A 25693-nucleotide genomic window follows, 5' to 3' on the forward strand; every position below is an offset into this window, starting at 1 on the left:
TTTCAACGACAATTTTTTTACCATTGAGACATTTAGGAGGAAGCAAAGGCAAGTGCTTTGGAATAGAAGTCTTCTGGGGCACCAGCTAACAACAGCTCTAAATGCTACCATTTGGGCAAGAAACAAGGTGTTAGGCAGCCCAGATTCTTATTAATACTGGTCTGGTGAAGTATTTGTTATTTATTTGTTAAAATATCATCCCACTTATGTCTATATAATTAATGATATTATAGATGATATAAATGAATAACACATCAGCAAGAACCTACAATCTAAGAGGTGCTCTCTTGCACCTGTGATAAATACGACCAAAATTTCATCAAACGTTTGTTATGCCCATAAGTCTCCTGTTACGCTGTCTTACAAAATGTACTTTAACAGATAGACCTAGCACCAAAAATCTGCTGCAGAAATATAGTGAAACTGCTTATACAAGATAGCTTCATGAAAGACGTAAAATGAATGGAACATCTGATCGTCATCACAACTGGCAAAATGTCTAAGATGTGATTTGGTGGATCTAGTTATGGTTTTGACATATGAACTGGAGAGTAAAAATAAGGCTGATAAGGTTGCTCCACTAAAACAGACTTCTGTACAATACATAGATGTTATTTTTCTTGTTTGAAGTTAAATCCAGTGTGCAAAGAACTATACAGCATATACTCGTCATGAGAGAGGGTGGACTGTATGGCAGTCTGCCAGTGTTTTATCCGTCTGACCACGATATGCTCACGTCTCAAAAGATTTAGGCTTGTGATTTTGGGGAACACCAGCAGCATAGTCCTTGGGGCCAACCCAAAAATTAACATGGCCAGAAGCAGCATGAGGGACAAGGAAAAACTACGGGAGCAGTGACAAAGGCCAGATAAAACACTGGAAAGAAACTGATTAATTCAACAAAAAAATTAAAAGAAAAGCCTTGAGGTTTTCCCGTGGAAAATCACAGATGAGTTTTAATTACAAATAAAATAAAGATGCCTTTTTAACTTTTGACAATGAATTTCTGAACTAAAAAAGATCTAGAAAGCTACTAGTTACGATCACGTTCAGTACTGATCTAAAAGCCTGAAATACCACCAGTTTCATGGCTATAATACTGCAAGGCTCAGAGGACTAGTCCTGACGTTATTAAAATGAAAAGTTTTCTGCTTTAAAATAATAATAATAATAATCGGAATTTGTTGACTGAATTAGAACATTCCTATTTGTACGCTAAGAGTCTGCTGTTCTGGGGAGAGTCTAGTGACAAGACTGAAGAAACTTTGTTGCCAAGACATGGTTAGTCATTTCAAGATTTGTTTCTAAGTAAATTTCTGTGTTTGCAAAATATATACCAATATTACGCATCATTGCAAATTTTGTATTATACTTCAATTGTTTTTGCGTATGCATTAATTCTAGAGAAAATAAAAACTGTATTATAGTTTTCTCCCTGACACGTTGGGGGCTTTTTTGCTTGTAAATTTAAACCAAACTTGAGTTTGACTAGTTAAACATATTATAGTCCTATAGCAATATATACACACACACACAAAATATAAAGATATGGACAGTAGAATTTCAGAACACATTTAAAATGATGTAAAAAAGACTGGGTTTTTTGGCAATAGTATGCAGTTTGTTCCTGACACACATAATTTTATGGAAAGAAGAGAAATAAATAGTTTACTAACAGGCAAACATGGTAGGTGTTTATGTAGAATATGAATGTGTTCAACTTTGTAAAAGTTTCATAAGATACATTTCAGGAAGGGTGATCTACTCACAACTGAGAAAGCTATTAATGAATTAATGAGACAAAATATAGCACTTTTTTTTTTTAATTGCAGATTATTGCATATTGTATATGCCTCATGATATAAAAAGGAAGAAGAAATAAAAGCTGAAGAATCATCCCTGCCAATAGCTAGCCCTCTTCAGACAACACCTACGGGGAATCATCTTTTGGGTCTTCTCTGGCTGTATTGTCAGATACTTTAATAAACAAGAGACTTTCCAGGCAACAACTTAAACTTACGTAAGGGAACTTTTTCTACCCAGAACTGCTGTATCTTGAAAGTATAAACCCTCAGAATTCCATCTAGCAAAACGTGAGCTAAAATCTTCCATTTCTGAAGACCTTCATTTCCAGTTACCTGCAGGAACCTTCAGATACTCAAAGGACACAGGGACAGAAAGTGGCCCAAACAAAACATTACAAGGAAACAATCATGTTGATATAGGTTATATGACCTTTACTGTTGCATCCTTCAGGCCAGCCCAAAAGCGTTGTTTCTGACATCGGTATTACCAGCAAGTTGAGTACATTTTGAGGCCACGAGAAGGACGGGCACATAAGGCTTTTTGTACATAGCTTTAAGATGCATGAAGTTTAGGGAGAAGGCTCAACAAGTTTTTTCGGTGGGGAGGAAAACTAAATTGAAGTCTCCCCCACTTCTATAAAAAGGAAGGGAGATGTAAGAATAAACAAGACAGATTTCTATGTTGTAATTTAATCTTATATTCTCAATTCTTAAGACTACTATCTAAGGAGTAAAAAGATATATTCACATATATAGACATTTAAGTCTCTACATATACACGCACATACTAAAATTTAGGCATACTCTTACCAATCCTAATCTTTTTCCTCAGTTATGTGAGAAACTGACTCTTGGTTCTCTACATGCAGAACTCTGGGAAAGCAGCTAGTATCCAAAAGAATAAGTAACTAAGTGAATTAACTGATAAACATAGGGCTTCATAGTCCAGGAGGACTGTTTCATTAAAATTAACATACATGTATACAAAACAAACCCTAATTCTCTTTAAAAAAAAGAATATATGTAAGATAGTATTCAATTTGTACGTGTCTAAGTGGATGCCTAATTCATATGCTCCATTGACAATATTTTATTATGAATACTGCCAGATATGTTATTCCTAGGTTGCTTGGGCTATTCTACTCATTAACCTTGCTCTGTCTTCACCCTCACGCAAGACAAGCAGTCTCTGTGGCATGCTGCAGGGAGCCTGCACCGTGTCTCTCCTGGGAATCAGAATGTTTCCACCGTTGGGGACGGGGGGAAGATTCTGAGGGGAAAATATTTTTGAAATATTGGGGAAAAGTCTTTAGAATGTGTTGTAACGCAGCAATTTTGGGGGTATTTAATAGTGTTGGAATTATTAAATTGATTCAATCTAGGAACTCTTATAGCCTAAAGAGCAAACAAAAACAAAGGTAAAGCATCATAATTAATAGTTACGGATAGATTAAAGATGGGCAAAAACTAGAAAAGTAACTAGAAATATGTATCCCCCTTCTTACCAGTTTGAGATACTACCATTCTGATTATGTAAATGCTTCTGATATGAATTTTGGATCACCTGAAATCAATTTGCCCTAAATAAGACACAAGGATGCATTGCTATCTGCAAAGAGAAACATAACATGATCATCTGAGACACTACAAATAAATCAAAGGGGCTGACAAACAGCCGTCTTCTATATTGTAATAGTATATTTACCACTTACTGCCACCCTAGCATACACAATCCAGTGATCTCAAGATTCAAGGCACAATTAGGTTACGTTCCCTAATACATAACATTTAAAGTTACAACTTATTTTTTGGATAGAAATTGGCTGACTCATGGACATTCAATTAAAACTTGGCAAACTCTTTAGAGCTGATGTGTTTTGGGAAATTAATTCACCAAATTCACTAGCCAGGCACGCTTTCTGGACTGCAGCTATATACATTTCTTCTACTTCACTGTACACAGTTTGCCTTTTTTGTGCCTTATTTCCCCACAATTTGAAATAATGATATAAACTGCATTAATGGATTCTTTTTTGCAACCAAAAGTGTATTTTAATTCAGGGTCACAGGTGGATGGCAGGTTTGTAGATGCACTAGAAAAGCAAAAAGGATAATGTGCTTTAAACAAATGGAGTGTACATGCACTGGTCTTACATTAATTAAACATGGCATTCAAAGGAGCACGGCTGCAGAAATAAAATCTCACGCAGATGACTTGACCTTTATTCAGATGTCATGTGGAATACCACCACAGACCGTAGAAATAAATCACCTTCTGACTGCTTCTGCAAAGTGCTGCAGGATAAAACTAGAACTTCCTCAAATTTCACTCCTATCAAATCTCTGTTTTCAACAAAACACGAGGAGGCTGCCCAAGCACCCGGTGCTATTTCATTTGCAAGTTTTTTCATGGATAAGTCACGAATGTAAATTTAGGAGAAAGGCTGAGCTTTTATAATCCATGCCTACTTTTATTCCATGTCCTTCTAGAAACTGTGTAAGGAATACTTTCCCACCCTGGATCAAGAATCAATCTCCCTACAGTTTTACCCATACTGCAAACCAAAGCAAAACTCTCCTCGGAGGGGAAAGGAAAAGGATGAATACTTTCACTGAAATCTGCACAGTGGCAGCATCAGCTCCAGTGACACAGAGCAGTGAGGATTTGAAATTTTAGACTGAAATTTTAAGAGCTTCATGTTGCCTTAGTGTTTTAATAGCCTGTTCTGTTTATTAACTGAGTAGTGCACATAGTCATCTTAAAATTCCTCTTTTTTTCCAAAACCTTTTACATCTTGTTGTAAACATGTTTCACATGCTTACTCATGTTTTACACTAGAAGTACCTCTACTGCGTAGGGTTCAAGGTGCAGTTCTATATAATAAATACTGACTGGTTTTAGGTACCTTTGCAATAATTCACCCTCACTAGAGATGCATTATATGTCTTCTTCAAATAGAAACAAACAAATATTGCTGTGAACTGAAAAGGCCAGAGGCAAGCCAGCAGTAAATCAGCGGGGAAATAAAGGTATTAGCCAAGCCTAAGCTAATGAGCATTGCTTTGGAGCACGGTGTATTATCTCAGGCCTGCAGCCCTGTTAATGCATCTTAGCACCTTACTCTAAAAACTGAGAGTGACCTTGTCTGTTGGCAGTGCACTGGAAACTGTCACAAACCGGCCTGCAAGGGGCCACATGGATATATCAATGGCTTCACACTGGCTTGAGTCAACACACTTCACCTAATCCCACCCCTCCTTTCCAAAAGAGGCATCTATGGATATGACAGTGGAAAAACCGCACAGGCTCTTCCGCTTATTCACCAGTAAAGTGATAAGTTTGGAAGCTGTCGTGGGAAATGGCAGGCAGCAAAGTAATATTCGAGCTGACTGTGCCATTTCCAAGTGTGCCACTGTAATGGATGGCACTGTTGGCACAATGGAACGGAGTATTCACTCCTGCTCGAACAGCACACACACCTGAGCCAGCGACTCTGAAACTGGACCCCTGGGAAGGAGGATGCTGTGGCCCCAGTTCCTCACCAGACTATACAGTGTCCAGAGACTCCATCCTCAGCCTGCCCAGTTGCGTAGGTGAAATAATTAGGCGCAACTACTTGTGAAACAAGTAATTATATGGTCGTATTTGTCTTAAAACCCTGATAATGCAGTGGAGTTGTCTGAAAATGAGAGGTCTGAGGACAACTATTCAACTTTTCTAGTTAAACCTTGTCAGACTCTTTTCCTTGATCAAAAACTTGTAGGGGAAAAACTCAGCAGCTGAGACAGCTTGTAGAGGAAGAAAAAGTTACCATGTTAAGTGCAGCTGAGGGCAGGTTAAGCTTCTGCTTGTTCTTTCCGTGCCATCTCCTCTCCTTTAGCAACTCTGTGCTATTTTAGCTACAACAGTGGGTCAGGAGGGCAATGAATTGCAAAGGTACCTCTATTTGTTTAAACCTTCCTAGCTGGCTAAGCCCTACATTTCTTCTTCAAGACAACACTTCTTTTGTGATTCAACTCTATTAATATGCTGTTTAATCTCAGTCTCATATTAAAGTTCAATGTTTCTTATGTAGTACCCAAATTTCTGATAGAAAAACCTCATCAGTCTGACAGTGTCACTGGTTTGTGACTTGGCACCCTGTAACAGCAGTGCACTGTAACTTTCAGGCATGCTGACCGAATACCTTACGTAATAGAAAGACTACTGAGTAAAGAATTACTCATTGTTTTAAAAATACACTCAGTACATTTAAAAAAAGTCTTTGTGTTCAGAAAAAAAATCCCCTTATCTAAACATGCAGAGGTTAGCAATGTCAGTTCACATTTATTTAAAAAAAACCCGGCTGAATAAATCTGTATAAACAGTTTTATGAAGTGTTGCATAATATGCTGACATTTTCCCCCTCTTTTCCAGAGGGAAATTGCTTTATTAATGCTCACAATAACAACAGGATGATTGCAAAATTAGAAGTAGTTTTATTTATGTGACTTATGTTATCATGTACTTCAGGTATATAGTCTGTACACTTAGAGCATCTCTGTGCCTTAAGCTAGGCTGGAAACATCTAGGCTTCAGTTATTACTGCAACTGTATGCATTTTAAAACCACATTCAGTGATGTATTTAGATTACGCAAAACATAAAGCCACTTCTGTGAAGTGGCAAATCAAATTACTTTGAAAAAATATGACAAACAACTTTTATACAAAAAATGTTAATTTGCAGTAATTAACTGTTCTAAATCTAGATGGTCTAACTGTAAAGAAAAAGATAAAGAATTCAGAAATAATTTAAACACTGCCTGAATAACGTGAATGTAAGAATTGGAAAGATAGGGCTAGAAATGGAAGGTGTACCAAATCATTATATGGTAATGCCTCTGTTTTGATATCTGTTCCGAAAAAATGCGAGTATCATATCGTGTTTCTAGCTAATGTCCAGGTAAAGAAACATTAGTGATGTCTAAGACTGACAAGGTGCTCCATCAGCAGATGGATCTGTAGCCCTTCTTTTAACAAAAGCCTTGATGTAGGAACTGATATCAATACTCACAGCAAGCTATTGTCTCTGCTCCCTGACACACTTCCAGTGTGTGTTGCTTTGGAAGAGGATGGCATACAGCTGCTTTTCCATTATGATCACCCCTTGTCAAACGTACAGACAGCAAGACGCAGGGAGTGGTTCCTTACAGAGGAAGAAGGATCAGCCTTTCATTCAGCCCAGTACATTTACCCTGGTCTTTACAGAGACAGCATTGGTTTCCATTAAATTACCACACAGCTGTAACAGGGGGGTTCTGATTTATCCAGAGCAACAAAAACACAGATATCATTTATACTGGAAAGCATTTTCACCTTACTTACACTTCCAGAGAAGTCAAGGAATGTATGTAGTAGTCTGAATCAAATGACTCAGACAAGCAACTGTGAAAAAAACAGTAACAGAATTCCAAACATGCAACCGCAGAAGCAACAGGTTGGCTGGGAGTTTAGTAACAGGAAAACATAAAGCTTGGGAGGCAATGTGACTGCATATCCTGACCACCACAAAGAGCAGAAGATGCATCAGACACATCACAGTGATCAGCATCAGCAAGCCCATCTAAGCCACAGTTCCATGATCGAAACATCCAAGGTAAAATCATTTGATCTAATCATGTAAGAGGAAAATTTAAAAAAATAATCAAAAATACCTTGGCTACTGGATTCAGGAAGAAACTCATGGGGAATAAATCAGTACTGAGAGAGCGCCAAGAAGCTCATTATTTGGACTGCGATGTCAAAAATTAAGTGTATTAAAATGGCTATTAAATATAGTAAGTGTATTAAATGGGATCTACATCAGAAATTATTTGCAGTTGTACCAGGCTCTACACCGAGATCCTGATTAGGTAATCATCTCCTTGAAAACAAAGCCAGGCTTCACAAAGGAGAAAACTTGAAGAGTTACATCACAGTAGCTTGTTTCCCTCTTCCCATTCCCTTCTATCCCAAAAGGAAACAGAAACAGAAATTAAAATTAGAAGAAAAAAACCCAACCTCATGGAGGCTTCTAGTCAAATCCTTCCAGACATTTTTATGTAATTACATAATCAACAGATGAAAGCTATGGATTTCAGCAAAACTTTTGACACATTATCTTAAAACTGAAGAGATGGTCTTAAAACTGAAGAGATGGTATGTCCCAGATATATGTACAATTACCCATAGGAAGACAGTCAGCTGAATGGTATCGTGAAGCCAGAGCTTAGAATTTGGCCCTGTTTTTTAACATATCTGTTACTTATCTAGAAGAAGCACAGACAATACATTAGATTAGTGCCCAGAGCCTAAGGAAAAGATAGCACAAAGTGTGCCTACAAAGAATCAAAAGGATGGTGATGACTGCCAACAGTCCTATTTAAAATAGAAAAGGCCACAGAATACAATCGCATAACAGTGGGTTAGATATATACCCATATATATATATATATATATATATATATATGTGAGATATATATATATATATACACACACATATATATATATATGTGGGTATCTATATCTGTATATACACCAGACCTCAGGACACGGAGTAGGTCTTCAAGCAGAAATACAACACTCCTTATATATACACTTGCAGTACTATGCCATTCAGAACAGAAGAGATGAAAAAACTCGAGACTGTAAAGCTAATAAAGGCATTTGAAGAAATAATGTAAGATAAGAAGATAGGCTTGCAAAATGAGGTGAGGAAATGATGTGAATGCTATCGTCAATTAATGAAGGAATTCTAGAGTAAGAGGAAAGCCAGTGCTTCACCTGTAAGCAATGATATAAATGTTTACAGAGAGAACAATTAGCTTTGACTAAGGCAAAAGATGACGAGTTAGAATAAAGGAATAAACTGCTGAATGCAGCTTGAGAAGCTTCAAGAGCGGAACTATCAAACACACAACCATTTTAACCTCAAGTCACTGCAAAGAAAATTAAGCATGTCCAACATGGCCTAACAAGTCTGTGATCATGTATCTACTAGTAATTGAGTCTGAATCTTCCTGGAGTTTTGTCCTTTAAATTTCTCTGATTTTATTACTCAGGTTTCAGGATTCAAATAGCAAATCAAGACATAGGGCAAATCCCTTCTCTTTCTTTCCCTTGCCCCAAACAGAGCCATCAGTCTCTGGAAATGAGGGAATATATGAATTTACAATCTTGTGTGATAATTCAGACTAGACATAAGGAAGAAATTTTTTACAATGAGAGTGGTGAAACAATGGCACAGGTTGCTCAGACAAGTGGTAGATGCCCCACCCCTGGAAACATCCAGAGTCAGGTCGGATGGGGCTCTGAGTGACCTGGTCGAGTTGAAGACATCCCTGCTCATTGCAGGGGGGGTGGAGTAGATGACCTTTAAAAGTCCCTTCCAACCCAAATTATTCTATGATTCTAAAAATCCAAACCAATACCAAAAGCACCACACTGGACATATGACATGAACCCAAGATGAAATTTAAAGAAAGATTTGCCACAGTTTCACGTGGCATAGACCAGGGGAAGCTCTGCAGCCAGCCTGACAGTGTTCGTTCAGATAGAAAAAACAGGACATTCGCCTCCTGAGTCACCGAATCCCCAAGGGATCACATTGGATTCAGCAGATACCACAGACATGGAAGAACAGCTTCTACTGTGCTTCCCTACTGTTTTTTAGGCTTTCTAGTACCTTCTGAATAACTGAGCAAAAATACAGAGACTACTAGTGCCTGTACCTGCCCTGGAACCTCTCCATACAAAAGAATTCAGCAGCCTAAAAGGGATCATGTGTTAACTTCTACTTTGATTTTGCAAATACTTGTGGATGGAAGGACTTCATCAGTACTTCTCACCACCTTTTGTTGCTCGAAAAGTTGTCAGAGGCTATTGTGAAAGAATGGTGTTGGAATCTGAAGAAATTTATTACAGATCTGTATCTGTATATCTGGTCTATAATGTGTAAACAAAGATTTGAACTACTGCTTGTAGCGCAGCGTAACTATCCACCTTTTTTACAATGTCTATGCCAAATGCAGCAACATAGCTTTATAAAAGTTTTCATCCTCACGTTTCATGAGGTTTATTACTCATAGCATTAATCTTTCTGACATAATATCTGATTCTGATAAATTCATCATATTCCATGCAGTAATACAAAAGGAATCTAGTAATATCGCAAAACACTCATACTCGGGAAATTTAGTCCTTCAATGCTGGATCCTGATTAGAGATGGAGTGTTGGTTTGGTCCCATTTCTAAAATACTTGGGTTTTCATGGAAACCTGCATCTGAACTGAAACACTTCTGGTTCTTGTAAGTGAAAACACTTACATAATATTTCCCCCCCTTTCATAGATAAAACATTCAGGTCCATTAAATATGAATCTGTTTTCTCGCTGTTGGTCAGAGCAAGAACAGATGTCAGCTCCCTTCCTCCTGCCCAGAGCAGCCTACACGCAGTAGGACAGGGCTCTCGGAAGACTACTCTTTACTGACCCTCTGCTGCTTGATTCTCCACCTATTGCTTAAGGGATTGCAAACCACGTTATCACATCAGAGCATATCCGGATACCGGAGCAGAGCTGCTGTAGACTATGAACCACGCTGGCCTCCTATATTAAGCAAAAGGCTCAGTATAAAAAACCCCTACAAATAATGTAAAGTTGTTCCCAGTATACTTTGTGCAACGGTTATTGGAATTAACGTACTCTCCTTAGTGGATTGGATTAGTACACTAGTTAGTGATTTCAAGTTCTAGCTCGTGATTAGCAATTTGCCACTAGATTTTGGCTACTCTGTTAAATATCGGAAAGATCTATTGTAAGAATAAGTATACAGAAAAAAATCACAAGTAAAGCAGTATACAAAAATATACCTCAGCTGGAGGTGACACTGACACCTATATATCTTAAATTTCCACTGACATTAGAGGAAAGACTTCAGGTAAACACAGACCTAGTCTCATAAAATTACCTACAGTTTCTTTGTTAATAGCTTTGATTGTTTAAAGGTTAATTATTTTTAAAAAATGAACTTGACAAATTAAATAAAAGCTTGCAGATCTTTTACATTGCTGAAATATCACCAATAGAAGGAAAAGATTTTACAGTGTCTCCATGAAACTTTACGATAGTAAGAGATGATCTATGGTACCATAACATCAAAATTAATCTCATCATTATGCATTTGCCTTCTTTCATTAAAACATGTATCTCTCAAATTAAAAAGAAAAAAACCCCCATAATTAATGAATGGGTGAGATATCTAAGCCATGACAATATAATACTGCATCTTGAAAGAGTATATAACCTGTAAAACTCTTTTATGCTATCAACATGTGATGAATTTTTGTTGTTCCAGCCAAAATAGAACAAAACGTTCTTTTGTCTGCAGACACAGTATCCTAGTGTAGAAGTTCTGAACAAACATGAGAAATTCCACCACTAGAGCTGTATGAAACTTATGTTTCCACTTCACAAATAATCACTTGGGGTTCTTTATTTTCATTCTGATTTAGACTTTTTCCTTTAATTCTCATTTTGATTTTTTTCCCCCATGGATTATCATGCTGAATTACAAATTCAAAGAGCTTCTAATGAAAAAAAAAATTAACTTTATTTAACTTCCAACTCTCTGTGTGTGTGAAAGTTTATACATTTCACACTGACTACATTTTAGTATTCAGCCCAGATTTGCCACTGTGTGAAACTCATTCAAAATGGTCAAAGTGAAAAATGACAAGTGCTTTACATTAAGTGCTCCATTTTCATTAGGCATAATGGATATTTTTTCTAAAAGTGTGTATCTTGGCAAATGTATTTGCTGCCTCAATCCTACAACCCCAGGGGACCATTTTTAGATTCAAAATTAAGTGCACAGCAAGTTGACGCTTTATTTCTGAGCAGTTTCACATTTAGTCAACAGTATCCTGGGCCATTATATGTTGAAAATATGCAAACGTTTCAAGCTTTAAACACTTCTGTAGCAAATGTTTCTTATCCAGGTCATCTGAAAGATTTATGAAAGTAGGTTAAATTTAGGTTTCATTGCCAATGTTCCATACAGCTCTTACTAGAATATCAGCTATAGCCATCATTTTGGATTTGTTCCTTTGGAAACAGGTTAGACATATTTAACTCTACGTCCTGACAGAAAACATCTCACAGTAGAGCTTAACTGAGTGCATGCTTTAGAAAATCATCATTCAGTTTTCCAGGCTAGAGGGCAGCATTCATTGCTGAGGGGGTTAAACACACTGCTCTGCAGAGCTAAGACAAGGTCATCATAATCCCACTCCACTCATTTTCTACAAGAAATCACATTCTAAAGCTCTGCCTGGCAGAACTTAAAGTCTGCCTTCCTGGGGCAATGCTAAAAATATATCTCCATTTCAATGTACCTTATTGACATCCATTCGCAACTTCTCGTTGTTGGCACTGGCAGCTTTTTCTGCCGCCTTCTTTTGGCGCTGCGGTCCCCTGCCAAAGAAGATGTAGTTGACCAATGCATACTCCAGCAGAGCCATGAACACGAAGACAAAACAACCCATAAGGTACATGTCAATGGCTTTCACGTATGGAATTTTGGGAAGAGTCTCTCGAAGATGGGTGTTAATTGTTGTCATTGTGAGCACAGTTGTGATTCCTGGAAAAAAGAATTGACAAGTTCATTGACTGAATTAATTTTAATTTTCTAGCATAATAGCTCATAATATTCAAACACTAGAGCTGACAAATTCTAAGTTGATGGGTTGGTTTTTCTTCCTGGTGGAAAAAAGCCCACCTCCAACCTCTGCCCATATTCCTTATCTTTATTCTTTTTGTATAGAAAAGAAAATTATACCTGTAAGAAATCACATTCAAACAAACAAACAGTAGTTGCATTCTATGAGTATGTTTTTAACCAGATAAACTGTAACCTTCTCTAACAAGTCTCAGTTATAAATTACCAGCCTAGAGTCACTGTTATCTTGCTTTCCTCCAGCATTTTCAAAATATCTGTAGTCTTGAGTTCTTAAGAGAAAATGCTACACAGAAAGGCCTGGTAAAACCCAAGACAGTATTCTATAAAATTCAAATGTCAAATTCTCAATTGCATCTTTTATGGTGATGCACTTACTTTAGCTATACAAGACCTGTACTGGCAGGAATCAGTCTGATTTATACAAAATTTGGCAATAGATACTCGTATTTATTTTTATAACGCACTTGGATCCTCTGACGAGGGACACAGTATAAACAAACACCCATGGGATTAGTGATGAGACATAAGAGTACTTTACAGATTAATCAGGGAAACGGTCTTGCTTTTAGACTGTAACGTAACAGTAAGGAAAAACGCCCTCAACTTAAGGAGAAGTTAGCTATTCAGCCCTAGTAAAACTTTATTTAATTCATACGTGAAAGGACAAGTAATTTATAATCTATAGCCCAGAGCTGAATGTGCATTCTGGACTGCCATGGGCAAAAGCACACGAAATGCATTCTCTTCAGAGAAAAAAACCAGCAGTAAAACAACAACAGAAAATGTTGAGACAATTAGGCTAATTCTAGTTACAATGATTATACAGTTAGCTAATTCAGACATGAAATCACTTTAATTTTTATTTAAATTGTGATGATTTAAGTGCTGATTCAAATAATAAAAAGCTTAACAAGCCAGACATAAAAAGATCTAACAGATTTATTTTTCAGATCAGGCACTATCCACTAAGCCAGAAGCAAGAAAAAGCATTCAGCTAATGCACACTGCATGAGATGCGTAAAAATGCCTACCTAAAGCAACTCTTGCAGCTGAAGCATCATAATTAATCCAGAAGGAAACCCAGGACAGGATAGTGATCAGAATAGAAGGCATGTAGGTCTGCAGAATGAAGTAACCAATGTTTCTCTTAAGTTTAAAGCTGAGAGACAGCCTTGGGTAGGCACCTAAAAAAGAATATTTGGTATGGCCATAATTTACTTGTATAAAGCCTGAAAACAATTTTCTATCATTTTGGTTTTATTGCTTCATGCAACATAGAGTACACACAGAGCTGTAAGATCCAGGATAATCAGCTGCAGAATTTCTAGCAAGAATTGAGACTAAGTAATCTTTTATTCTAAAGGGTACAAGGATGCTCTAGGTGCGTATCTTCTGCTAATCAAAATATTCAACAATCACCAGCCAAAGTACATTCCAGAGCATCAAAGCATAGAAGTGCTTCTTCTGTGACACAGTGGGGCATGCCTGCTCCAGTGTAACTCTTGCTCTAACCTTCTCTCCAAGCAATGCAACACTCGCCCTTTGCCATTTGACACCAGAAATATTTTGGCATATGAAACACTTGTTGAAATGGGTGTCTAGAGATGCCTATTCAAGTCCTATTTCTGCTTGGTTTTGAAGAATTTGGGATGTGCTGTACTCCAAAGATGATTTCTATCCATACCTAGAAAGCGAGTTTTTAAGATTTATTTTTTTTTTAACACACCCAGTAGCTTTCTCAGGTAGGTAGAAAACATCACACAGTAATATCCCAACTCATTTTTTGTCTCTCTTGAGTGATTCAAAGTGTCATTGAAATATTCTAGCTGTTTCTTATTTTTTAAAATTTATTTTATGAAATCCAATCTTATTTTCTACTCCTTCTCACAAAGCATCTTTTCAGCCTTCAGAAAGTCATATGCTTGTTAGCATAGGCTAAACTACAAAGTCCTGTGGAACAAGGATTTGAAAGGTTTTACAGCTAAGACAAAATAACTAGATTAACACAACCACAGGTTGGCACAAGGAACATCTAGAAACAGTGAGAAAAAGGTTCCTAAATCTCCTAGAGGCTGGGTTACTTCTTGTTGGGTTTAGGGCGCTAAGACACATAACTGGCTTAATCAGTTTTCATAGGAGAACAGAAAATACAGCTTGACTGAGCCGTAACATGACAGACTACTGTATCCTCTTCATATGTTAATGAGTGATGCCTTATACACTATGAAAGCTGCAATAAAAACTTGCTGCTCTGATTTATTCCCATTTCTAAAATTTTTGCTCAGATCCTGAACTGCACATTGAGAATTAATCCATTTGTAAAAGTCTTCCCAGTGAATTCCCCTCTTAGATCCCCCTCCACAAACCTGTAGAGAAAACAACATTCTTGGTGATAAGCTTGTAGTCTACAATGGAGAACTGTGGCAGTTCAATCTTTGTCACTCCTGTGACTGCATTATCACCCCCACGCCAGTAAAATTCAATGTCATCTGTTGTATAGCCATCTATAAAAACAGGAGTAAACAGTTAAGATATACATCTCTTCTGACATCATGGAGAACAGTCCAGAGAATTAACTAATAACTTCAAATATATTTCTAAAACTAAACCAATAATAACATAATAGATGTATAGAGACAGACAGACACAAGTCATTCTAAATATGATTTCCAATGGCAATCCTAGGAGCATTTTAATCTTTGGGTTTTTAAAGGTATATTATATCAATATATTAGTAAAACAAAACTTTAAAAGCAAAGTAAGACTACACACATCCCATACATAGATAGTAACTGTACATCCAGCGTAAGGTTACTTCTGGTCCCAAGGCTGGATAAAACAGTCTAGGTTTGCTGTAATTGCATCCCCTGGGCTGAAACATCAGCACTGGTACCAGAAATAAGACCAAGTCACCAGGAGACGCCTGGAAAAGATGCTTTTCTGTCTCGTGCACCATGATCGGCATACCAAAGAGGACAGTGAGACCAATATGGGTAACAGAGAAGTTTGGCGTACAGTTATCTCACGACATTTGCTCTGGGTGCCATGTAGTTTATAATGTGAGAAAAGAACAAACTCTAGTTCAAACCCATTTAGGTTCTTCTCATATTCCCAGCATCATTCTTCTTCTGAAAGTGGCCTGAATGCCACAAAAGGCAGCCGCGGTCGGTGAGGCCCTCGTAAGAAGCAGCTATAGCAGATGCAACAGCCATCACTCTGCATGGCAAAAACACACCCACAAAAAACCAACCAAGCAAAAAAAAAAAAAAAAATCCCACCACCCACATAAAAAACCCCCAGAAGATGGCATGTGTTCACACAGCCATAAAATAAACGTATGAAATGTGAATCTGGGTTGGCCAAACGGCAGCTGAGCTACCTCGCATACTCCAGCACTGGTGTGTAGAACTGATCAGTAGACCACAGAAATAAATCTACTACAGAACCAGGGAATAAGACATCCATGAAGGTTCATAGCCTTTTAAAGGTTTTTGTTGTTGAAAATTGTAAATAAAAAGAACAACTTGGAGACAGAATAGCGACTATGACATTTTGGGAAACTGACATAATAAAATGGTAGATATATGACCTTAATTTTAAGTTCTCACCCACAGACAAAGGATAAAATTCTATACTAAACATTAGAGTGCTCAAATAGTGTTTAATTTCAAGGAATAATTGAGGTTATGCATTTTGTGATAACCTAGAAAATATAAAACTGCTTCCACGCATCACTAATTTTTTATAATCGAAGTATAATCCAGGTGTACAGCAGCAGATGAGGTAACTGAGTTTTAAGAGATGAACACAATAATCTGTAAAAACACTGAAACAACCATAAAAATCTATCCCAACATACAGCAGGTTTTAAAGTATGTTACATTCTTATAGTATATTGATAGCAATTACAGGGTTTTTTTATACATGAATCATTCTGTTTTTCATGGGTCTAGCAGCAAATCTAAACTAGTTTGAGGGCAGAAAATGGAAAACTAATTTCAGGAATCAGAGCAATCTCATTCATACAGGACAGATTTCAAACTGCTCCTCAACATCAAGAACTCAAGATGGAACCTGCTTTGCTCTGAAAGTTGCTGACACTGACAGCAAAACTGATGAGAGAATAGATTTTTTTATTTTTTTGTGAAATAAGTTCTTCCTTAATCTTTTCATTTACCCAAAGGTTCACTAGCTCTAGCTGATAACACCAACCAAAGAAAAGAAGAGGTTTGTATTTTCTAAAGAAGCTTCAACAGTTAAGGGAGAAAAAGCTCTACAAAGTGGAATGTTACATGCTTTTGACTTATCCAGAACTCCTTAAGAAACAGTTTAAATCCGCATCAACAAATAGCTTGCATCAGTGGTCACTGATTTGTTTCCTTTCATACTTTCTCTTGTTTCACCAAGAGGAGAATCATCAAAGGAATAACTGAACATAAATTGGACTAATAGCTGCCCATAATATTTAGCTTCCCTCTTCTGTTTGGACAGTGCCACCAAAAAAAATCCTCATAGATACCATAATCTTTCAATTTATTCTATGTTACTTGTTCAGAGTCTAAAACATGAGAGCTCTGAAACGGAGCCAAGATTACTGCTGTCTGTCAGTAGAAAGCTGATCCTCTGTAACCAAAAAAGCATTAACCGTGACTCCACAACCATACTCATGCTTCTTACATACTTTGTGATACAACAGAGTATGTTCAAATCTGCCTTTTTCATTATCAGGACCCATCAGCATTTTAGTTGTCTCATGAAGATCAACATGTGATTTAACTTTGTTTTTCGCTTACTGCATCTTTGCATAGGAAGACCTATAGCATTCCACATAGACTTGTCTCAGAAGAAATTTACGGCACATAATTGTTGCATGTTGACCAAGAGATGCTGTATCTAGAGATAAGAATAGCTTTAGCACAATGATTTTCAATAGCTAAGCAAGGCATCCGCAGTTCAGCCAAGACTGCTGTTAGAACCAAATTTGAATTGTTCTATAGTATCAGTTAAATTATTTCAATAGTCAAATTACAGACTTACCTAGGAGATTGGAATTGTTTTGTTCTCATGAGGAAATAATGTATTTTGGTGCTTAATTATGATTTTCTGAGAGAGACTGCCTAATTATATGAGCACCTCCCTCCCTATCTCTCATTTCTTCAATTAACCTTATTCTACTTCCTCCACAGTATAAAGATAGCAAAAGGTACACAATGGAAGAGCACAATACTTTAAAAGTTTTGTTTCTTCTAAAATGACCTGAAACACTGAGGCACTTCTAAGTATTGAACATTTTAAGAAATGAGGAGTACTGGTACTTAGCCATGTAACTGAGATTACATTGGTTTCTGAACTAAACAGTCTTGAGCTGTGGAAAACAACCTGTAAACCTTTGACAATATATTGTAACGTTTACTTTAGCTTTTTCACGCTCATTACTACTTGTGGTAAAAGTTTACATCAAGTTCTGGCTTTGACGCTGTTAATGTGACACCTTGGTAACTCTCCTCCTCCTCTTGCCACGGTTGTGGGTGTGAAAGTCCCATCCTGCCCGGCGCCCTGTGGCTCTCCAGTGGGTACCTGTAAAAGCTCTGTTCCAGCAAACCGCCTTTGGTTTTGCAAATTGTTACTTACTAATACCCATAGCCGTTGTCATGTTCCCAAATACCGCATGGCAAGAAGGCTCTCCGCCCTTGCTGTGATGTCCATGGGACCATTACAGCTGTGGGTGCTCCTCCTCCCAGCGGAGAAGCAGCAGTCGTTTGTCAGGAGGGGAGATCACTGCCAGCACTGAGGCACTGCCTGTGGGCACGCTGTTTCTGCTCTCTGCAGGACACTAGATTTTAAGTACCACTAGATCTGCTTCACTTGCTTTAGAAGGTACTTTTCCAGGAAGATCAATGACACATGGATAGAGGTCGTTATTGATTGCGTTGTGGCAAGACAGGCCCACTTCAGGAAGGCATTTGAAGGGAAGACATTTGTTCCAGTACTTGTGTGAAGCACAATTCCTTCATTTGGTGCAGTAAGTTCTTCGGTCATTTTTTCTAAGCGTTACATGGTATGGGGAATACGTGCAGATTCTGCAGACCTGAAATCCATCAGGTTGTCATGACATCTTTTACTTTTCTGGTCACAAGTCTATCTTCAGAAAAAAGGCAGACAGCTTACTTAGGTTTGTCTGTCATTGGTTTACATTTGTCAAGTCTCACTCTAGGCTTTCAAAGAGAAAAATAAAATTAAATCTAACATAAAATAAAAAATGAAGAAAAATTAATAAATTGGCCGATCTTGAGATGTAAAAGCAAGTTTATGTTATGAAAAATATAAAAGGACATCCTTAGAGAGATTAGAAAGAATATTACACACCTTGTTCTAAGGGTTCACTCTTACTTTGCAATGTTGCTGAGTTTTGCTGATACTCTCTCTCAGATATTCCCTGCTCTCCAGCAGCAACTTCCAGATTCTAATACCATTTACTGAAGTCAGTGGGATTAATCTAGCTAATTTATTTAATTTTGAGTTAATTTAACTGTTAAACTTCATAACTAATAAATCAATCTTTTGTTGTTGTTGTTGACAAAACAAATGCTAACACAGGCTATAGCAAGAAAAAAAATCCCACTTTTTTATGTAAGAGAAAATGTGTTTATAAAAAGCCCAAACTGCTCATTATTTTAGTTTATTTTTTAGAACATCTGTTAGAACTTTTCTGCCCAACTGCCCATACGCAGTTTGGCCATCAGCCACCTAATCATAGCAGGGTTCACACAGGAGAACTCCGGGGTTTATGTTCCAGCAGACTGCCAACTGCTTCAGCACTGCCCTCGACCAGGAAGATGCGGTTCAGCTTCTCTGTGTATTCTCACAGCCTTAATAATAAGCAAGTATCGACAACTACTTCTGGAGGAGAGCTGAACTCCTTCAAAAATCCGACCCCGAAGTTCAAACTGAAGATTCCAAAATGTGCAGCGGTGGGGCTGCTTCTGGGAGACCGCATGGAGCTCCCTGCTGCTTAAGGTACTTACACAGGGGAAGTGCTAAGCTGAGGTTTGGGCACCGAATGACAAGATTTGTTAGCAAGTACTGATGAGAAGAATTTCAGGAAGTCTCTTCAAGCTTTCATTAAAATACTTCTCTCTCTTTCCAAGATGGATGAATTATCCCATTCATTTCATAACACAGAGAAGGAGAGAAAAGATTATAGTCACCAGCACGAGTCCTATTTTGTGTTGCTGAAGTACCCAAAGATAACAGGATATAAGTCTAATACCTCCAAAGCATCTGCCAGAAGAGACAACAGACACACTTCTGTCTCTAGTGGATGTTTTACAGATATCAAAGTCCAACTACCAGTGTCTATAATAAACTCCATCTACAGGTATCTGGGACTGAAAACAACTCTACTTACAAGTTAAACTTTATTTAAAGACCAACCAAATTAAAATAGTAATAAACAGTCCAGAAAGAATAACCTGTGACACTTGACAAGAAAAAGGCAGCGTTAATGAACATCAAGTCAATGTTTCTAAATTATCAGATCGCACATCAGTAATGTAGAAAGTTAAGCATACTAAAACCAAAAATCGTGCAAGTCGTTTTTGCGAGAACCTGTTTAGCACAGAACTATTTGATTTAGACTGTAAAAGAACTGTAGTTTTAGTATATATTGAATTGTACGTAGCACTACTACCAGTACAGAGAATCTGATTGATTGCTTTTTCCCAAATCATTTATATATCATCAGCAGCACCATTTACTTCACATTCAGAAAGTTCAATTTCTCATTTCTGTCATGCATCACACGTTGGCAGTCAACCAAATCAATACATTGTCCTGGTAATATGGCACCAATCTGGAGAGAAGGAAAGCGTTCTCCACTAGCATGGACATTAGCATGGACAGGGAGTTTATCATCGCCTGTACTTCAAGGAACTACAAATGATGAAGCACTGTAGAAGAAAAACAAACAGCTAGAAGAACATAAAATAACCCCTTTTTCACAGAACCAACTAAAAATGCCTATTTTTTTTCCCAGTCTATTTAAAAAAAGTCAAAATTTGAAAACTCTTTAAATGCAAACAACCTAAAATGAAAGTTGTAGCATTACTGCCTGAGCGTGAGAGTGTTTAGACACAAGACAGTTATCAGAAACACCGCACAACGGAAAAAAGAAGCCAACATTTCTAAAGAACTCAGGATTTATCAGTAGGATTCACTGCCTCACAACACTTTTGTTTGTACACAACAGTTGGGCTATATTTTAGATTGATACATAGATACACATACACTTCTTCAGTGTGCACACTGTGTAGGAATTCTAGTTGTCTATATTACTACTACTGTGGTAGCACCTGGACACTAAAGATAAGGTGTTTGTTGTTTTGTGGGGAAAAAAATAAATGACAAACATGCAGAACAGTGAAAATGTGGCTAAATCAGAGAGGATCCTGAGGCCATTCACTCACCTCACTCTGCTCTGAACCATCAGCAAACTGTCCATGTGGCTGGAACAGCACTGAGCAGCACGTGCATACATCCAGCATTACACCTGAGCGAGGGAGTACCACTCCAGTGCTAACGGTGAGGATCCGGTTGGGAGCTGTCTTAATCCTATCCCTGTCCACTCAAGCTTATCCAAAAAAAGGTGTTCCTCTAGTTACATCTTCTATCAGCGGTTCTGGACATTGTCAGCATGGAAGTATGATGGAGCACAATTTAGACACTTCAACACTTTTGCTCAGCAGGTGTGGAAGCTCAGAAAAGCTGGCATCATGCAGTCTTTCTGATCACCTGAGGTACCTGTCTTTTGCTCACCAATACAAAACACACGAAAACTCACCTTGCTGCCGGTTCTGGAATTCAATACTATTATGAAGCAACCATTTACAAGAAGAATAGCATGTACATTCTGGAAAATAACAGAGTTGCATTGTACACATGGCATTTTGGAAAAAAAAAAAATCACAAAATTACTTTACAATATACAAAAATCTATGGTCTCATAAGTAGGGAGTGAGTACCAAGCTACTTAATCTCTCACATCTCTGTTGCTATCAATTGGATTTTCTTTGCCTAGCCATTCACAGTACAGTAGCTTCCCAAAATAAAATGGAGAGAACTGATGGATGATATTTATACCAGACAATGTTTGGATTAAGCATATACAAAGTATGCTTAGTTGACAGTCTTAAAACATATTACTTTGTTTAAATGCAGGTCACAGACTATCAGACTAATTGAGGAACTTGACACCTACAGGCCCTGCACCACGAGATGAGTGCTATACAGAAATATTAAATAAATGGCTTATCCTGTTTATATAACAGACCATGGAACACTTTTAGTAGCAATATCTATGCATTTTATTTATTCTTAAACATAGAACTACCACCTTCTTCTTTTCCAGGAATTTATTCAGCAGTTTTGCTTTTGCACAGAGCACACAGCAAAATGACTTACAAAATCGTAAGTAACATGCAAAGCTTATTTTGAAATTCCAGACCCCTTCAGAACACTCAAACTTGGTTCACTGCATCACTTCATTCTTCACCATCCACTTATTCATCCAAAAACATAGCCAGAAAGTGTAAGTTAGTAGTGTTTCTTTGAATTTGCAGGCATCTTCACCATACACTGAAATCAACGGAGTGATACGGAGAGGAGAAGGAAAGTCAGAGTTTGTGTACTGCTGAACACATTTGACATCAGAGAAACTGGAAAAACCACATCGTACTTGTTTCTCTCTCCTCTTTCTCACCCCCCTCCCCCTCCAAATTCTGTCTTTCTGCATAAAACATTAAAATTCTTTTTACATTTCACTTCAAGGACTTTTCCCCCTATGGGTCTGAGGATTTGGATACAAAAGAAGATGTACTATTTTCTGACTAAAGTGAAACTCGCTTGATTTTTAGATTATATTGGTAACATTCTCAAAAAACAACCATCTTGAAGTTGTACAAACAGTTCCTTATTGGAGAGAGTGGGCTGGGGAGAAGAAAAAAAGGGAAGAAGGAAATGTGACTCTGTAATTACTGTAGGACAGTATGCAGCTATTAAAAGAAGGTGTTTTGATGGACAAGTGATATTACAGAACGAATCCCAGGCTCTTCCTGGCATTAGCAGAACAAAGTTTAATTTTCATGTAGGCACTTCAGGCTGAGTCTTGCTTATGGTAAGCGTAGTAACTTACAGAAAAGGTGTCCTGGCATAACCCATCAAATGTCATTGCCCTTTTTTTTTCTAACGATTTCAACCAAAATCATTTGTACTTTAGAGCACTTGCTGCAAAATGCTTTCACAAGTAAACTTCCAATGTTACTATACCTCCAGGAAAAGAAAGAGAGATCAGAAACAGACAGAACTGTACCAGTGCAATAATATTCAAAAGCCTTCTAGCTCCTAGAACTTGGCAATTTCTTGCAATCTTTCTGCTTCCATAAGCTCAGTTACTCCCAACACTATGAATGATCTAAAAAGTTATCGGATTCAACACCGTGGAGATCCTGCAAGTCTAAGTGTCCTTCACATAACAGAAATGAGCACACACAGCACAGTGGTGCCTGGTGATATGAAGCTAACGATGCCTAATTAGCCCAAAGCGGGTGCCATACTGTCAGAACTGAGTATATGCTTTCTGAGTCTCCAGCAACAAATGGGCACCGCACCGTCCAGTGCTAGTCTCTGCAGTGCGACCCACTGGCACTTTCTTTGTAGCTTGGGGTTCAGAACTTTCCCAGCTCTGTGGGAATTCTCAAATCATGTGCAAGAATGCTCTTCATCTTTTAGTCCTGATCCCCATCACTCATTTGGGCTTGGTGTTCGTGTAGACCAAATGACAGGTTTATGTATTAAGCATACCCAAGAACACGATAACGTATAATACATCTGGTCCAGTGTTACTTATTTAAATATGTAAAGTTCACAGATTTCCATCACTACTGAAATTCCTTTTCTGATTTCTGTAGGCAAACAAGTAATGTTAGATAACCATGCACATTTCATACAGCACCTAGAAACATCCTCCCCATAGCTCTGCCACAGTTTATATTATCTAACCCACTTACAGGGGACTTCTTCTGAGGATAAGGCTAGCAACGACATGTCAGTCTTGTGCATTGATTAAATCTGGATCATCCTTGAAGGGGATTTTAGTGAAGCATGGGTGACATTGAGGAAATACTATGTGAAGAAAACATGGGAAGTGACTACTGACAACATAAAGATAGTGCTAAACATACATATTTCTCACTTTCATAGTAAAACTATAAAGAAAAAAAATAATCCTCAATCTGTAAATTTAATAAAGCAGATTAGTATACATTAGAATTCTGCAGTAAAGTTTAATGACTCCCCATTAAACATATCACATAAAATGGAGGTTTTGAACACATAAGTAACTAGATTAAACATGACATATCTGTCTTATATGTAAGAGACTTTTTAGGGGGTGGGGGAAATATCTTAGTTTAATTTATAATTAAAAGTAGACTATGGTAGAATACCAGGAAGACGAATATTAAGAAGCCCAGGATAATGGTATATTTTCTTGAGCCTCAATTTGATTATCAGCTATACAGAAGGACCAAGAAATCTACTGTCCCTTTTTATAAGAGTAGATGTTCAAAGATGCAATAGGAAATTGCAATATATAACTTTGAGGATGGTATCAGTCGTTGCTGAGGAAAGCAACATTTAGGCAGAAATAACAAATTGCTATTTAAATGAGAACTGCAGCTGATTTAAATATGATAAAAATGAATACATCAATTCTTAAGTGATCTATTTCAACGCCATTAAATCACAAAATGAAAATAACCATTTTGAAAAGACAAGTGCAATCACATATAAGCAGGCAATGGACTTTTTTTTTTTTTATTAGAGTAATCTACAAAGTGAAAATATAAAGTATTTACTATGTTTCAAGACCTAAGAAAACATTACTTCATCATTCATAACTATTTTCTTCCATGCTTAAGTCAATGAAATCAAGTCAAAGTTAAATAAAAATAATAAACACCTTCAACACCCTGTTTTGGCATGAAAAATTGCTTATAGAAAAATGTTTGTTTCATTCAGCTCACAAGTTTTAACCTTGACAAAAAACAAAGCCCATCTCCCAGGAAGCCAAACCGTGGTACACACTGATGGACTAATTCAGAATGCCAAGACCACTTAGGGCCAGCTTGAACCTTCTACCGTACCCCAAAACCTCCAGTGCAGAAAGGATGATAATCAAGTGCACATATTTCATACACAGGGCTAAAAATTTTCACCTGAACAAAATTCAGTCAATGAATCATGTATCTCTTAAATATCAATTGGATCATTAAATAAAATCCAGAAATGAACAGGGGAGCAAGAGCTCTGTTTGACTGTGATACTTCCAAGTGGATTTGTGCAGCGTTCTGTTATTGCCTAAGGGACTGAATAGTTAAGCATGTATAGTATTAAAAAAAAATACTATCAACTTTATAGAACTTTTAAAATGTCTGTAGTATGTTTTTTTGCGCAAGCAGCCCATAAAAATTAGATAATATGATTGAACATAGTAAGGGCAACATCACCCATGAGAAGTCAGAGCTGTTCTGAATGAGTGGAAGGAAGCCACAAATACCTGAGGCAGTAAACACCATCATTCAAGTCCTACATGATCGTCCTGGCCTTCTTATTCTGTTGACAGTACATTTCCTCACCCAAACAAATTTTGAAGACCTGCCAATATTTTATACCTAATCAGCCTTTTCCAGCCTCTGCTTAGTCTTCACTCAGCAAAGTCTCTCATGCCTGCCTGTATGTATCTGCATGTGTCCAGGGGCTGGGGAAGGGGCTGGGGCACAAGTCCTGTGAGGGGCGGCGGGGGGAACTGGGGGGGTTTAGCTGGAGAAGGCTCCAGGGGGACCTTATTGCTCCCCACAGCTGCCTGACAGGGGCTGTAGACAGGGGGGGTCGGTCTCTTCTCCAGGTAACAAGTGACAGGACAAGAGGAAACGGCCTCAAGTTGCACCAGGGGAGGTTTAGATGGGATATTAGGAAACATTTCTTGACTGAAAGGGTGGTCAAGCACTGGAACACACTGCCCAGGGAGGTGGTGGAATCACCATCCCTGGAAGTGTTTTAAAACCACATACATGT

General features: G+C 37.7%; 1 protein-coding gene across 3 annotated transcripts in view; it reads right to left on the bottom strand.

Annotated features, from left to right (window-relative positions):
- The window catches only part of GABRB2 (gamma-aminobutyric acid type A receptor subunit beta2), a 171099-nt gene that overhangs the window by 11763 nt on the left and 133643 nt on the right, over positions 1 to 25693 (bottom strand). For all 3 annotated transcript variants that reach the window (XM_040604726.1, XM_040604724.1, XM_040604725.1), the window contains 3 exons: positions 14929 to 15066; positions 13594 to 13746; positions 12219 to 12463 (listed from right to left, as the gene is read on the bottom strand). In XM_040604726.1, the coding sequence (XP_040460660.1) occupies positions 12219 to 12463; positions 13594 to 13746; positions 14929 to 15066 (536 nt within the window). The remainder of the gene's footprint in view (positions 1 to 12218; positions 12464 to 13593; positions 13747 to 14928; positions 15067 to 25693) is intronic.

The sequence above is a fragment of the Falco naumanni genome, chromosome 8 (genome assembly GCF_017639655.2).
Source record: "Falco naumanni isolate bFalNau1 chromosome 8, bFalNau1.pat, whole genome shotgun sequence".
NCBI classification, from domain to species: Eukaryota; Metazoa; Chordata; class Aves; order Falconiformes; family Falconidae; genus Falco; species Falco naumanni.